The sequence below is a fragment of the Canis lupus genome, chromosome 29 (genome assembly GCF_011100685.1).
Source record: "Canis lupus familiaris isolate Mischka breed German Shepherd chromosome 29, alternate assembly UU_Cfam_GSD_1.0, whole genome shotgun sequence".
Taxonomy (NCBI): domain Eukaryota; kingdom Metazoa; phylum Chordata; class Mammalia; order Carnivora; family Canidae; genus Canis; species Canis lupus.
The window spans coordinates 5,731,244-5,748,125 of NC_049250.1; the positions used below are offsets into that span (position 1 = coordinate 5,731,244).

Below are 16,882 nucleotides of genomic sequence, written 5' to 3' on the forward strand. Positions count from 1 at the left end.
GGTGATACCAGTGATGTGTAGAAGGCAAAGTATGGTGTCCAAGATAATCCTTAATTGGGGAGACAGTTGGGAAGGGAGATAAGAATGGATGTGGCTGAATTGGATGATGTGAAGGCATAAAAGGCTTCTGATTAGCAGTAGATATGGTGTAAACAGTGTATCTGTAGGACACATTTGAAACACTAGCTGGTTCATGATGGTTCTTACAGGTAAGTCCTTAAATAAGCTTTTCACCACTTATATGATTTTAGAATGAGGGCACTTTATCTAGATTTACTTTTTAGCCACCTTTTTCAAAAGTACTATAAATAAACCATTACATACGTATGAAGGATCCATCCATTCAAAGGAACCCTGAATCTCTCATAATGGACAGTAAGCATCCTGCCCTTTGCTCCTAGGAAGACATCTATTTGAAAAGGGCATTCAATGTGCAAGAAGCAAAGAAAGCTGAGAGAAATATCTCCCCACCTATAAAACCCTCATTTCTGTATTAGCTTGCTTTCTGGCAAGTTCACCTATGAATATACCACTCCACTGGTCACTGTGATTCACCTGTATGATGTAGGCTGCAATCAAATTCATAGCACCAAGGTAAAGCATCATGATTTTATTATCCATGTCCCCCAAGGTCCTAGATCTAACCAGCTGAAAAAATGCTATAAAGCATCAGATCTACTTAAAATTCAAAGGTTTTCCCCTAAGTTCTGCATGAATCCAGGTATAGATGGATATATAAAGAATGTGCAGATTCTTCGTTGGCCCAAGAGGGAAGTCCAGGGCAATTCTTTCATCTATAACAAATGCTGACCAGTGAGTTGAGGCTAACTTGAATGTCTTCCAGGGTGAAGGTAGTATCACTGATCACTTTTTGGGGAAGTGATCATATTCAGCTGAGGACTATGTGATCTACTGGTAGTGTTTCCTTAAATACTTGAAGGCTTCTTATGACCACTCCTAAGGTGTAAGTTACTAGGGTTTTGAGGAGGGAAGCAAGTTCATGCTTGGCCTTCATACAGGAAGTACAATACCAAGGACACTCATGGCCCCTGGAAAGAAAGTGTTTACAACTATTGGGCCACCCAAATGAGATCTTCATCAGCTAGGAGGGAGGAATAAGGGGAGGGCAGACAAGTTGATGGTGTCCTCAGTGTGGTCTCCCAGATGGATGAACCTTAGGGGTCTCGGTTCAAGTCAGATACCAGAGTCTAGTCCTGGTTCTAGAAAAGACTGACATATTTGTCTATGGTACCAGATAGGTGATACATGTCTGCCCCAAGGAATGGATAAAGGAGGCTTCAGGATGGAGGGTAGGGAAGACATAAAGAACTACTGAGAGGTATTTTGCTTGGGAGATGCAAAAGCTATTATCCCTTCTGTTTCCAACAGATGTCTCAAGAGTTTAAAGGGAATGACCACCAAATTGTGGCAACACTCTCTGGAGGTAGATGACAGATCCAGCAATTAAAGTGTGCAACAGCTGAAAGATCTGTTTTCCTTCATGAGGAAAGCTACAGGGATAATTCACTGAAAAACAAAGATCATTAATATTCTCCCTCTCCTGTGGTTCTATTTTTCTCTTTACAGGTGCTAAAGTTGTTACACTTCAACTGCTACAAAATCAGAACCTATAATTTCACCTATTTTACAGTCATTGACTAAATGCATACAGACCTTTGATCTAGAAGGGTCAGTTGACAAGAAGGGTAAAAGCACTACCATAAAATTTGCAGAGATGGGCTATGGGAGTGACCTCTGCAAGATGGCTGAATAAGACATCCTTCACACATATCGCCCCTCTTCAACAGCAATAATTGGGCATCCATTCATGGAAAAGTGCCTTCATAGGATCTTTGGGATCCAGGTAGGGGACTGTGAAACCCTGGTGCATTCTCCAACTGAGACACTTTGAGAAGGTAGGCTTACACTCAGGTAAGCTGATTCACTGACTATGGTCCTGGCTACAGACCCAGAAACAGCTCTATAACCGAAAACTCTGCTACAATCCTGTTGGTTTCAGTTCTACCACTAACAAAATATGCCAAGGGACCTTGGAGGAATCATACTACCCATCCATCAGCTAACAGACACAGAGACTTTGGTCTCAGTTGTGTGGATTCTGAAATAGTCCTTAGACAGGCTCTAGCCCTTCTCTGCTGAGGTCTGGAAGTCCTTCCCTTACCCAGGAGTTAAACCTGACAAACTCTGTCAAACTGTAGATTCTGAAAGCACCCTATAACTGGTCTCTAGTCCATTCTGGCCAGTCCCCATTCTTGCTGGCACAGAGACCCAGCAGGAGATTTCTGGCTGCACCCTTATAGATTCTGAAGCGTTCTATACATGGCTCTAGTCCCATCACAGAAGGCCTGCCAGCAGGCCAGCCAACTTCAGGGACCTAGCAGGAAACCCTCTGACAATGCTCCCAGAGATCCTAAAAAGGGCCCTATATCCAGCTCCATCCCTTCCCAGCCAGTCCAAGAGCAGTACTGCTGACCCAGAAAACCAGTGAGAGACACTCTTCATGTGCACCCTAGAAATCCTGAAAGGGTCCTCTACTCGGTTCTATTCCCACCAAGCTGCAGTCACAAGCAGTCCTGCCAACATAGGGACCTAGTAGGGGACACTCTCATCTGTGCCTCAGGAGATCCTGAAACAATCCTATCCTTGGCTCCAGTTCCTCCAGCCAAAGTCAGGGAGCAGTCCTACCTGCCCAGGGACCAGGTGGTAAAAATATCCATTCATGCCTCCAAAGCCAGATATGCAGACTTCAGTCATGGCCAGGATACTAAAAATGCCCAAGAGCTTGGTTCCAGCCCTTCTCAGCCAAGGCCCAGCACCTATGCTGCCCATGTAGGACTCAGCAGTGACCAGGCAGCAGTCCCCACTGGAACTTGGCAGGAGCTATACCCATCCATATACCTGAGAAGGGAACAGCTGACTAAGGACACAACTGTGGGAGCCTGAAGTGGACCCTTGTCCCAGCACTACCCTACTGAACAAGGTACTAGAGGCAGTCCCAGCCATATGAAGACCAGAGTGAAAACATGCCTACCTAATACCCCAATAATAAACCTGTCAACCATGGACACCACTGCAGACTCACAACCATGTACAACCCACTCCAACCCAGCATGAATGTGATTCCAAAAGTAATGCATCCATTAGCCCAGGCAACAGAGAGGAGGTCATTATCTATTGAAAATGGTAAAGACTAAAAGAAGTATTTGTTCCTTCAAATGTAGACATTGATGCAAAGCTAAACAGACCCCAAAGAATCAGATAAATATAACACTACCAAAGGAAACTAACTAAAGCTCCAGTAACCAGTCCCATAAAAATGTATACCTAAAGTTTACCTAACAAAGGATCAAAAAACAATCATCTTAGAGAAACTTAATGAGATGAAAGAGAACACAGAGAGACAACTGAACAAAATTAGAAAAACAACACATGAACAAAATGGCAATAAAGAAACAAATAAATAGAACCAAACAGAAATCCTGGAGCTGAGAGAAGTAAAAACTGCAATAGGGAGCTTTAACACAGAGACTTATGCACCTGCTGTATCTATGCCATCTGCTTCTGGAGTGTACCCAAAATGAAGTTCTATGCTAGACCAGTAAACAAGAGTTTGCTGGGTCAGAATGAAAACATCCTGCAGTTCAAACACTGAGTGATTCAGTAGCTACACTAAATAATTTTCTACTTTTCCTGAAGTAGGTACCAATATCCTGAGTAATTTCCCATATGCCACTTGCCTAATGTTCTCTCATTTACCCTCCAGAAGAGCTTTGGGCAAGCCCAGCGCTCCAAAACTAGAGGCTACTATGCTGCATTTTGCACAATTACCATCATATGGAGTTCACAGATGTTCATGCTCATTATTCTCACCCAGAAAAAGTACAAGAGAAACTCCTTTTCACTCCAAAGGGACGTGAATGACAACCTCTTCTTATCTCTGAGACCAAAGGTAGGCTGCCCCTTGCCCACTTCAAGCCTACTTCTCCGTATAGCAGATCCTGACAACTCAGTATGTGACCCATGTGATATTCCAAGTGGAGTTTACCAAGATCCACCAATACAAAGCAGTGTGAGTGACTATAAATCAGATCTAGAAAAAACAAAGTGAAGATCAAAAATAATATATTCCACAGACACTTGGAAAGAAAAGGTAATTTCTCTGCTTGAAAAGCTATACCTCCATTCAGTCACTGACATGGTGCTTTATAATGTTTAAATATTTATAAACTATAAAGAGAAAGAGGAACTTATAAAGTAATTGTGAAATGTTAAAGTATGCAATTATATCTGTGGCTCTGCCAATTTTTGCTCACATTCTAAGATGTTCTGGGCTTACCTGATACTGTTTTATGATAAATAAGATAAATAAGATAAATACTATTATATGTCTTCCTCATAGATAACTTTGATTAATATAAAATACAAACATTAGTAATAATAAAAGTACCTAGGGATGGCTGGGTAGCTCAGTCAGTAAAGTGTCTGCCTTTGACTCAGGTCATGCCTGGGATTGAGCTCTACGTCTTCCTGCTCAGTAGGAAGCCTCGTTCTCCCTTCCCCTCCCCACTCAGGCTCTCTCTCTCTCATTCTCTCAAATAAATAAAATCTTCAATAAAAATAATAATAAAAGTAACTAATACTTATTGAGTACTTACTGTGTACCTCCTGGCACTACTCTAATCACTATATTGGGTTAATTCATTTAATCTGTGCATCAGTCTTATAAGAAAGGAATATGACTATCACCCCAATTTTATAGATTAGGAAATCAACTAGCAAGTGAAATAGGAATAATTCAACCAAGGCACATTGCATTTCTGCTTTTCCAAATAATAGAAACCAGCCCTTTTATACAAACATTTAATGTTTTCTCCCTTGATATTTTCTCCCTTGATATAATACTGGTACCTTAATTTCTTATTTTTCCCAAAAAAGCCTACCTTTTCATTGTTAATATACCTAGATAATTTTAAATTATGTGGCCAGTATCACTACCTCTGTAAAGTCTTATATGTCTCCTCCCACATGGAATTCCTCTTTTCAATACTCTGAAATATACAATTCTATTCCTATACATCTAACTGTAACTTTTCTTTCTTTTTTTTTTTTTCTGTAACTTTTCTTTACAGGTATTATATTTCCTTCAATATTGTGAATCTAAGAAGTTGAATAATGATGTCTCATTTCAGGCACCTGAGCTCAGGGGATTAAGCATCTGACTCTTGATTTCAGCTCAGGTCATAATCTCAGAGTCATGAGATTGAACTCCATGGCAGGCTTACTGCTCAACAGGGAGTCTGCTTGAGATTGTCTCTCTCTCTCTCTCTCTGCCCCATCCCCTCCGTGCATATAGTGTGCACTCTCTCCCTCTCAGATAAATTAGTAAATCTTTAAATAATAACAAATGTCTCATCATCTCTGTAACTACTAGTAGTAGTTGAAAAATAACCAGTGCTCACAAAATCACTATTGAATTAAAATCATACAAACCAAAATAAAACCCTGAATGTGAAATTTCTAATGTGATCTCTCCTGGTCACTACACAAGTAGTATTATAGTTGTACTGATACTTTTATACCACCCATTTTTAATTAGGTTTATCATGAGTCCCCATATTATGGGCATCTTGATTTCACCTACTCCATTAGTTCCTCTGCTAAATTACTTTTCCCTTACCGTTTGCCTCGTGGATAATGCCGCACATATTCTCCAACATCATGAGCAGCAACAGCTAAGACTTGTGGATCATCCGACACCTCCAGAAGTTTTGTCAAAATTCTGAAAGAAATTTAATTCAAAGAGAGACTGATTTCTAGTTCTTCTATAGAACACAACAAAGCAAAAAAAAAAAAAAAAAAAAAAAAACAACAAAGCATAGGTACGATGCAGATATCTTCTGAAAATAGACATTTACAAATGTAATCACATATTCTACAGATTTTACTATTACACATAATATATTACATATAAGTTAGCAGGTTACTTTATAAATTTATACCAGGTTACTTTCAGATGCACAATGTACACCACATACAATTCCCAAAATATCAGGAACATCTTCTCCTGCTCTCTCAAAAAAGACAACTACGATGCCAGTTAATGTTATCTTAATATACAATTACCAGTGAGTCCTTGCCAATTATATTTTGAAGATTAATCACTTGTAAGTTTTTTGTTAAGAACAAGAAGTTATTTTATTGTTAAGAAGAAGTTACTTTAAACTGTGATCAAGAAGTTTACTTAAGAAGTTAGTTACTTAAGAAGTTACTTTAAGCTGTGATCAAGATAGAGCATGAGCCCTGAGCACACACATTCCCCCCACCCACCACCTCTAGCCCTCTCTCTCACTCCAAGTCCCAGAAGAACCTAAAACTGAACTTCACAAGTCAAACAATACAAAACAGCAAGTGAATGGTTCTGAGAAGATGGCCACCCAAATTCACAATCCTGACTCCCTTGCTGTCCTTTCGGTCCTTTCTCTACAGCAATCACATAGGCAGAGTGAAACCACTGCAAGAGCCTGATGGTGATTCTGAGAACGGGAGCCAACCAGATGCAGAGAAGACTCCCTTCTGTAGGGAGCTGGAGCCTTGACCATAGATTTCTGCCTCCTCAAGGACCTCCAGGGAGAGGGTTTATCTCACCTAGTGGCACATGTGTCCCCCGGAGTGGAGGGAGAGGGGGTACTCCATGGCCATGGCCAAAATCCAATCCACTGGAAAAGACTGCCTTCACCCTGAGTATGAGGAGAGATCACTCAAGGAATAGATCATTCCTGTGTTATTTAAACTGCTAATGGGCACAAAAATGGAAAGAACACCACTCAATTCATTCCACAAACAGAGCATAACTGGGAAAATTGATCAAAAGGAGTAATCTTTTTAATGGCTAGGCAGAAGACTAACATATAAAAAATAAAATCTGCTTTCTAATATGCCAGCAATAGCCACTCACGTAAACAGATATATGAAAACCTTACAGAATTAGCTAATTGAACTAATAGAATACTGAGAGAATATCCTTTCAGTTCTCAGCTCACATATCAACTCTTGCTTAAGAGCCTCTGATCTCCCTAAGATACTCTGTCCCTTATCATTTTCTACCCCACTTCTTGGTGCATTTTTCTTCACAGGACTCATTACCACCAATCATAATATTATATAGTTTCTTGACTACATTTTTTTAGTCTCTCTCTCCCAAATACAATGTATACTTAACAACAATAAGAACTTAATTTTATTTGCCATTGTGTCTGCAACACCTAGAGCAGTACTGATCATACAACCCATGCAACAGATGCTCAAGAAACACTTGCTGAAAAAAAAAATGAATATATAATTTAAGTATAAAATGGTGATGCCGCCAATTGGAAAAAAGTTTGACAGATCCTAACAGAATTTAAAATACACAGACCCTTTGATCCAGCAATTTTACTTCTAGGAATCTAACCTACAAAAATATTTTCATATTTCCACAAAGATATCTATGTACACTAGCTTTAAACAATGACTAAAAGAAAAGGCTACAGGGTGGAGGCCACATCCAAGAGTTAGGCTTTTTCCCTCCATTTCTTCTTCCATGCTGGTGGCACCTACTTTGTCCTCTGTTAACACTATGTCATGTATAAAGCAGTTTCACATTCACCATTTTATCGAACACCTACAACTAGGATTATTGGTTCTTCCTATCTTATAGAGATGTAAAACCAGAGGCTCAGTGAAATAAAATAGCCCAAAACAACAACAAAAAAATTAGAATTAAAATTTTTTAAAATAATAAAACTAAGTCATTTTAACAGACCCTAAGCCATAATAAGTGAAAAAGACAAGTCACAAACACATTCTGATGATGACATGTATAAATAACTTTATATAAAGATGCAGGTACAGGTATGTCTATGAATGAAAGAACACTGGAGAAGTCTATCACCTGCTGACTTTTGGCTACCACCGGGGAAGAGTTTGAGAGAGGAGTAGTAAAGAAACCTTTTCTCTTTACTCCTGTATGCCTTCAAGAGTATTTGAATGACTTGGCCCAGGCTGTTTGATATAACTTAGAATTCAAAAATTCAGCACACATTTTTTTTAAAAAGTTACTTAATTTTACTAAGATGCTCAAGATGTTACTATCCCTTAGAATTGCTAATTTCCTTTTTCTTTTTTTAATTTAAGTTCAATAGCCAGGGCAGCCCGGGTTGCTCAGTGGTCTAGCGCCGCCTTCAGCCCAGGGCCTGATCCTGGAGACCCGGGATCAAGTCCCACGTCAAGCTCCCTGCATGGAGCCTGCTTGTGTCTCTGCCTCTCTCTCTCTCTCTCTCTCTCTCTCTTTCTCTCTGTGTGTCTCTCATAAATAAGAAAAAAAAAAAAAGGAACTAAATTCAATAGCCAACACACAGTATATCATTAGTTTCAGATGTAGAGTTCAATAATTCATCAGTTACATATAACACCCAGTGCTCATCATATCACATGCCCTCCTCAATGCCCATCACTCAATGACCCCACCCCTTCCACCTCCCCTCCAGCAATTCTCAGTTTGTTTCCTATAATTAAGAGTCTCTCGTGGTTCTTCTCCCTCTGATGACTTCCCATTAAGCTTTCCCTCCCTTCTCCTATGATCCTCTATGCTGTTTCTCATATTCCACATGAGTGAAACCATATGATAATTCTTTTTCTGATTGACTTATATTTCACTCAGCAAAATACCCTCCAGTTCCATCCATATCGATGTAAATGGTAAGTAGTCATCCTTTCTGATGGCTGAGTAGTATTCTATTGCATATATATACCACATCTTCTTTATTCATTCATCTGTCAATGGACATCACTTGGTATCAGGGAAATATAATCAAAACCAAAATGAGATACCACCTCATACCAGTCAAAATGGCTAAAATTAACAAGACAGGAAACAACAAATGTTGGTGAGGATATGGAGAAATGGGAACCCTCTTGCCCAGTTGGTGGAAATGCATACTGATACAGACACTCTGGAAAACAGTATAGAGTTTCCTCAAGAAGTTAAAAATAGAGCTACCCTACGATCCAGCAATTGCACTACTAAGGATTTACCCCAAAGATATAAATGTATTGATCCGAAGGGGTACCTGTACCCCAATGTATATAACAGCAATGTCCACAAGAGCCAAACTGTAGAATTGCTAATTTTAAATTAAAGTTTAAAATTTAAGTTTAAAATATCTAACATGAAGTTTTGAAACCATTTGACTATTTGCCGACAAACTATTCAATTACAAAATGCAAATCTTATTTCTTAAGATCTGTACTAAAAAACAACTTGAATCACCATGACCTTTGCTCATATCATTTGCATTTCAACAAATACTTAAAAGCAATAAAACACTGTTCACAATCCGTACAAGTCTATGAAGCTTACATACTTTAGTTTCTGCAGCTCATTTATTTGGTAATGTCTCCTAAGAGTGTGGCTCAACATTTCTCTACCTACCCTTACTTTTTTTTTTTTTTTTACCTACCTTTTTCTATCATCATCTCACTGTGTCAAATATCTAACTCTGTAAACAGGAAACACTAATAAAAAAACCTCACTGTCAATCAAGGAATTATTTCATTAAGCAGTAATTACGTGCCTTTTATTTTCCAGACTGAGATATCTGCATTTCCAAATAATAGAAAAGAAAGGATGAGAATTTATTATATACATTCATGTTCCAAACTCAGTGTAAATATACACCTCACAATAGGATCCCATAAATGAGGAAATAAGATCCAGAGAAGTTACATATCTGCTTAAACATACAACTGTTGAAACAGATTTGAATCACTATGTGTCGACTCTAGTCCATGCTAAGCAACTACCCCATGATGATAGTTCATTCAACTCAAGCACATGAAAACCCACAAAGAAAAAACAAGACATATATTCAATCTCCCATACATTTATTTTTTTATTTCAAACTTGCTCTTTTTAAAAGGCCAACTTGCAAAGTATTCTAAAATGAAGTTTAATTCAACTGAGATATTTTAATAGTTTCTAGAGATTAAAGTATGTTCATATTTTTACTATTTTGAAATTTTATTAAGATATTATTTTATGAAATAAGAAAATATTCACTTAAGATTCCTTAAAATATAACAGAATATTTGTTCTGAATATCTCAAACCAAAAGCCAGCAAATTACAGCTGAAGTCTAAACCCAGCAGCTACCTGTTTTTGTACATAAGTTTTATTGGAACAAAGCCACACTTACTAGTTTGCCTACTGTCCATGATTGCCTTGGCAGTTGTGACAGAGACTGAACGGCTCACAAGGCCTCCATTGTTTACTTCCTGGGCCTTTACAGAAAAAGTTTGCCAATGCAGCTTTAAACCATATTCAGTGATCTGAGTCATTCTCCATATAGCTGAGACCCTTGATAATCAATATATGGTCTGCAAACCAGCAGTATCAGTATCACCTTAGAAATGCTGAATCACAGACCCAATCCTGGACCTACTAAATTAGAATATGCATTTTAACAAGATCTCCATTAACATTTGAAAACTGGGGCAGCCCTGGTGGCCCAGCGGTTTAGCGCCGCCTGCCGCCTAGGGCGTGATCCTGGAGACCCGGGATGGAGTCCCACATCAGGCTTCCTGCATGGAACCTGCTTCTCCCTCTGCCTGTGTCTCTGCCCCTCTCTCTCTCTGTCTCTCTCTCTGAATAAATAAAATCAAAAAAAATTTCAAAAAAACTTTTTTTTTTTGAAAACTGTAGTCTTAGACTCAAAAAAACGTTCAAAGTAGAAAGGATTAATCAAATATAGAAAATACAGAAATGATTTTAACGGCTATCCCTAGGCCATTCAGCCCACTGAATATGCTCAGCGACAATGAAAATATTTTTGTATTATTATCTGTAAACTGAGTACACTTTCCATTTCTGTATTTGTCATCAATAACAACAGTAGATTCATCAATCAAAAGCCAAATCTCTACCACCATATTAACCACAAGCTGAGATTCTGTCAGAGACTCCAATGGGATCAAGACAGCAACATATCACAGCTCTGGAGTCAGACCAAATGTGAATTCTGTCTCTCAGATTTGCTAGAAATGTAATCTTGGAAAGTGTCTGTTCAAAGCCAAAACAGAATTTCTATTATTATTCTGATTGATCACTCCACAAATTTGCTCTTGTTGTCTTTCACAATGTTTTTCCTGTTTTAAAAACTTGTTTGCTCCCTTGGCCTTTGCTTTTCTTTTATCATTTGCATAGTTTCTTGTATTTCAGAATATTTCCTTATTCAAACAAAACACATACTTATTTCAAAATTATACAAGATTACAAAGTATTTTCTGCATACTATCAAACTAAAACTGATAGTGAAAAAATGAACTTACATTGCATACTTGCTAAGTTTGGAATTACCTGAAAAAAATAGGTCGGGGCCTGAAATAAGTGCAGTTCTCTACAGATAAAAAGAAGGCTAGTATTCACTGTGTTTTTAATAACAGAATAAAGATTTCTTCTGTATCTATTTATCACCTAGTTTGAGGGACAGCACTACCATGCCCCTCCTTGCCAATTATCCCCATACAGATAACTTATAAGAATGGAAACAGGGGGCACCTGGGGGGCTCAATCAGTTAAGTGCCCAACTCTTGATTTCAGCTCCAGTCATAATCTCAGGGTCATGAGATTAAGCCAAGCACAGGGCTCCATTCTCAGCGGGGAGTCTGCTTGTCCCTCTTCCTCTGCTCTTCCCCCACCCTCACATATGCATGCTTTCTAAAATAAATAAATAAACAAATAAACAAACAAACAAAACTTTAGGGAAAAAAAAGAATGGAAATTAAGGACAAACGACGACTTTAAAATTTCTCTAAAACTAAAGTGCTACATGTCATTGTTTCTGATTATTCAGAAAAATCACTAAGGGTCATAAAAAAGTAAAGAGAATAATTTAAAGGAGAACCATAAAACCGAAACCTAATGACAGAAAGCAGAACATGTACTTCAAAAGGCTCCTTAAGTATATCATAATAAAAATATATGTAATGCTTTAGTAATAATTTATAAAAAGCTCCCCTCCATTATATTCAAGTTTTCCAAAAAACTAGATTTAAAAGCCATTATTCAAGTTCATTTGTTGCTGTTAAAAACCCAAAGTAATGGGGCACCTAGGTGGCTCAGTGGTTGAGCATCTGCCTTTGGCCCAGGTCATGAGATCAAGGTGTTCTGGGATCAAGTCCTGCAACAGGCTCCCTACAGGGAGTCTGCTTCTCTCTCTGCCTATGTCTCTGCCTCTCTCTGTGTGTCTCTCATGAATAAATAAATAAAATCTTAAAAAAAAAAAAAACCTCAAAGTAGCACAACAATGTTGATAAGATAATCCACTTTTCCCTCATCTATTCTCCGTCAGTCCTGCCAACATCAACCACTCATTTTGGTTTGCTAAACTTTTAAATAAGCTTAATATATCATTTTTGGTAATACATGGAAAATAAGTATAAACAACAGAGATAGGTCTCCCTAAAATCATTTATCAGACACAAGTATATACCTCCTCTCCTCCTTCTACCTTGTTAAAATGACAGTAAAAGAATTTTTTTTCTCATTTTCAAGTTTTTTCTTCAGTTCCAGTTACTTAACATATTGTGTAGTATTCGTTTCAAGTGTAGAATTTAGTGATTCATCACTTACAAATAACACCCAGTGCTCATCATAAGTGCCCTCTTTTAATGCCCATCACCCATTTAACCCAACTCTCCACCCATCTCCCCTCTGGTAACCACTAGTTTGTTCTCTATAGTAAAGAGTCTGTTTCTTGGTTTGCTTCTCTTCCTCCCCCTCCCTCATGTTTCATTTGTTTTGTTTCTTAAATTTCACATGTGTGAAATCCTATGATATTTATCTTTCTCTGACTTATTTCACCTAGCATAATACTCTCTAGCTCCATCCATGTCACTGCAAATAGTAAGATGATATTCTTTTGATGGCTACACACACACACACACACACACACTCTCTCTCTCTCTCTTACATACATACACAAGGACCGCATCCTCTTTATCCATTCATCAGTCAATGGACATTTGGGGTCTTTCTATAATTTGCTATTGTTGTTAATGCTGCTACAAACATCGGGGTGAATATATACTTTCAAATCAGTATTTTTGTATCCTTTAGGCAAATACCTAGAAGTGCAATTGCTGGATCACAGGGTAGTTCTATTTCTAACTTTTTAAGGAATCTTCATACTGTTATCCAGAGTGGCTACACCAGTTTGCTTTCCCACCAACAGTGTAAGAGGGTTCCCCTTTCAACACAGTCTTCGCCAACACCTGTTGTTTCCTGTGTTGTTAATTTTAGCCATTCTGACTGGTGTGAGGTGGTATTTCATTGTAGTTTTCACGGTTTTTCTTTTTAAAGCTTAGACCCATGGGAAATTAAACAACAAAATATTAAAATAGACAGTCAGAAGAACAAATGCTAAGTAATTTGAGAAAACAAAATACCAAGCTGGCAGTGAAGGAAGTTACATAGAAACCTAATGTGCAACATGGAACTCTTTAGCAGTATTTCTATAAACCAAATTCAAATTGTACTGTCCAAAATGGTAGCCACTAGCCACATGAGTTATTTAAAGTTAACCTGACTGACAATAATTAAATCAAAAATTGAGTTTTTCAGTCACACCAGCAACATTTCAAGCACTCTTTAGCCACTGAATACCATACTGGACAGCACAAACATAAACTATTTCTATCATCACAAAGAATCACTACTAAAGCTAAAATTTTTATTTTTTTTTTATTTTTTTATTTTTTAAAGCTAAAATTTTTAAATGAAAATTTTTAAATGGCACAATATACAGGAATGCGGAGAAAAATAATATACATAGGAATAAATCTAATGAAAGATGAGCAAGAACATTAGAACAAAATCCTACAATAAATGAAAGGCTATTCCACAAAGACCAGAGACGCCCAAATTGAAAAACTATCAATTCTCCCAAGAATGAACTACAGATTCAATCTCAATCAAATCCTACTAGAATTGTTAAATTGACAAGTTTATTCTAAAACACATATAGAAATTTAGAAGGCCAAAAGATGCCAAGCTAACTTGGAAAAACAACAAATTTGTGGAGTGCTGATGTTATCAGATACCAAGACTTGCTATAAAGTACAGCAATAAACATAATATAATACTGGAGCAAGAACAGACAAATCAATGATGCAACAGAATAAAGAATTCAAGGAGACATCTGCATACAAAGATACTAGGCAGGGAAATTAGGCAAGGAAAAAAAACAAAGAAAGAAAGAAAAGGCATCCAGATTAGAAAGTGAGAAGTAAAACTATATTTACAGATGACATGATCTTATATATAGAAAAAGCAAAGGAATTCACTAAAAAAAGTTATTAAAATTTATTTTAAAAGCTCAAAGAGATTGCAGAATATAAGAATACAGAAAAATCAATTGTATTTCTATAAACTTGTGATAAACTGAAAATGAAGAAAACAGTTCCACTTACAATAGCATCAAAAGAAAAAAATATTTAGAAACAAATTTAGCAAAAAAAAATGCAAAACTTATGCTCTGAAAACTGCAAAACACTAGTGAAAAGAAATAAATATGAACTCAATAAGTGGGAAAGTATACCATTTTTATGGATCTCAACACCAAATACTGTTAAGATGGCAATACTCCCCAAGTTGATCTACAGCTTACATAATCCCTAAGAGAATCCCAAATGACTTCATTGTAGAATTTAACTAAGTGATTCTAAAATTCATATAAAATGGAAAGGGAAGGGTACACCTGGGTGGTTCAGCAGCTGAGCACCTGCTTTTGGTTCGGGTCATGATGCCGGGATCCTGGGATCAAGTCATGCATCAGGCTCCCCTCAGGGAGCCTGCTTCTCCCTCTGCCTACATCTCTGCCTTCCTCTGTGTGTCTCTCATGAATAAATAAAATTAAATTAAATTTAAAAAAAGGCAAGGGACCCAGAAGAGTCAAACTCATCTGGAAAAAGAAAAAGAGACCTCAGTTTCCAATTCAATTATGTAAAGACCTTGAAATTACCACTCTTGTCCTCACAAGAAGAAAAACTAAATGTGCTGAAAGTTAATACCTCTTTGTAGATCCAACAGAGAACTGAAGTCCCAGAACCAGCCACTGTGCCATAAGCTAGAGAGGCAGGTAAATACAGAGACAGACAGCTAACAGAGCAGAAGCCACTGCTGCATCCATCAACTGGCAGGAACATTTAAAGGGTAACTGACTAATTGCTAGAGACTAGCAAAAAGTAGCTTGAGAGATAAAAACTCCCAGAGGCCTAGCTCTATGAGGGTCCTCACAGTGCTCACCTGAGGAGAAATAAACAATCTGAGTAGGTATGTACCTGTTACAGAAATTGAATCAATATTTAATAACCTTCAAAAACAGAAAGCAACAGGTCCAGATGAACTCAACAGTAAATTCTACTAAACATTTAAGGAGGAAATCATAAATTCCCTATAATTTCTTCCAAAAACTAAAAGCAGAAGAAACACTAACTCATCCTATGAAGCCAGCATTACCATAATACCAAACCAAAGATATCACAAGAAAGGCAAATTACAGACCAATATATCTCATGAATATAGATGCAAAAATCTTCAACAAAATGTTAGCAAATCAAATACAACAATTATAAAAAGAATTAAGTACCATGATTTATATATCATACACATATGTGTTATTACCAAGAATTACATATCGGACCAAATCAGCTTTATTCCAGGTACACAAAGCCAGTTCAATATTCAAGAATATATTAATATAACCCATCATTCATCAGTAGACCAAAGGAAAAAAATTAACATGATTATCTCAATAAATGTAGAAAAACCATTTAACAAAATCCAATACCCATTAATGATTAAAAACTCTCTTACAATCTTAGAACCTCTCCAACTTGATAAAGAACATCTATAAAAATCCTACATTTATTATCATACTTAATGGTGGGGAGCTAGAAGCTTTCCTGATAAGAAAAATAACAAGGCAAAGATGTCCCCTCACCACTCCTTTTCAACATCATACTGGATGTCCTCATGATGCAATAGCTAGAAAAGGAAATAAAAGTTATATAGATTGGGGCAGAAGAAATAAAAGTGTCTTTGTAGATGACATAATGATATAAGTAGAAAATTCAAAAGATTCAATTTATAACTTCTAGAATAACCAATTATAACAAGGTTGCAGGACACAAGGGTAATATACAAAACAAATCACTTCCTATATACCAGCAAAGAGCAAGTAAAATTCAAAATTTTAAAAATACCATTTACTTAACACCCTCCCCACCAAAATGAAATACTTAGATATAAACCTAACAAAACATGTTGGAAAAAACTTGAAAATATGTTGAAGAAAACTACAAAATTCTAATGAAAGAAATCAAAGAAAAGCTGAATAAATGGAGAGAGATTCCATGTTCATGAATATAGGAAGACTCATATTGTCAAGATGCCAGTTCTTCTCAACTTGATTCAATGCAATCCCAATCAAAATCCCAGGAAGTTATTTTTTTAATATCATCAAACTCTAAAGGTTATATAAAGAGGCATAAAGTCCAAAATAGCCAACACAAGATTGGAAAAGAAGAAAGTTAGAGGACTGATGCTACCCAACTTTGAGACTTTTTTTTTTATTTCAACATTTATTTATTTATTTATTTATTTATTTATTTATTTATTTATTTATTTTTTAGAAAATAGAAAGGCAAACTTTATAATATCCTACTATCTTAATACAATTGTCATGATTTTTACTTGTTTACATGATAATAATTGTAACAACAGACATTTAGTGAGCAATTATTACATGGCTAGGCATTTGTGCTA

General features: G+C 36.9%; 1 protein-coding gene across 5 annotated transcripts in view; it reads right to left on the bottom strand.

Moving 5' to 3' along the window:
• Positions 1 to 16,882, bottom strand: part of ATP6V1H (ATPase H+ transporting V1 subunit H) — a 161,596-nt gene that overhangs the window by 47,261 nt on the left and 97,453 nt on the right. For all 5 annotated transcript variants that reach the window (XR_005380955.1, XM_038579304.1, XM_038579305.1 and 2 more), the window contains one exon: positions 5,699 to 5,800. Coding sequence is in view for 4 of the 5 variants with exons in the window: in XM_038579304.1 (XP_038435232.1) it covers positions 5,699 to 5,800 (102 nt within the window). In the remaining variant the exon portion in view is untranslated. The remainder of the gene's footprint in view (positions 1 to 5,698; positions 5,801 to 16,882) is intronic.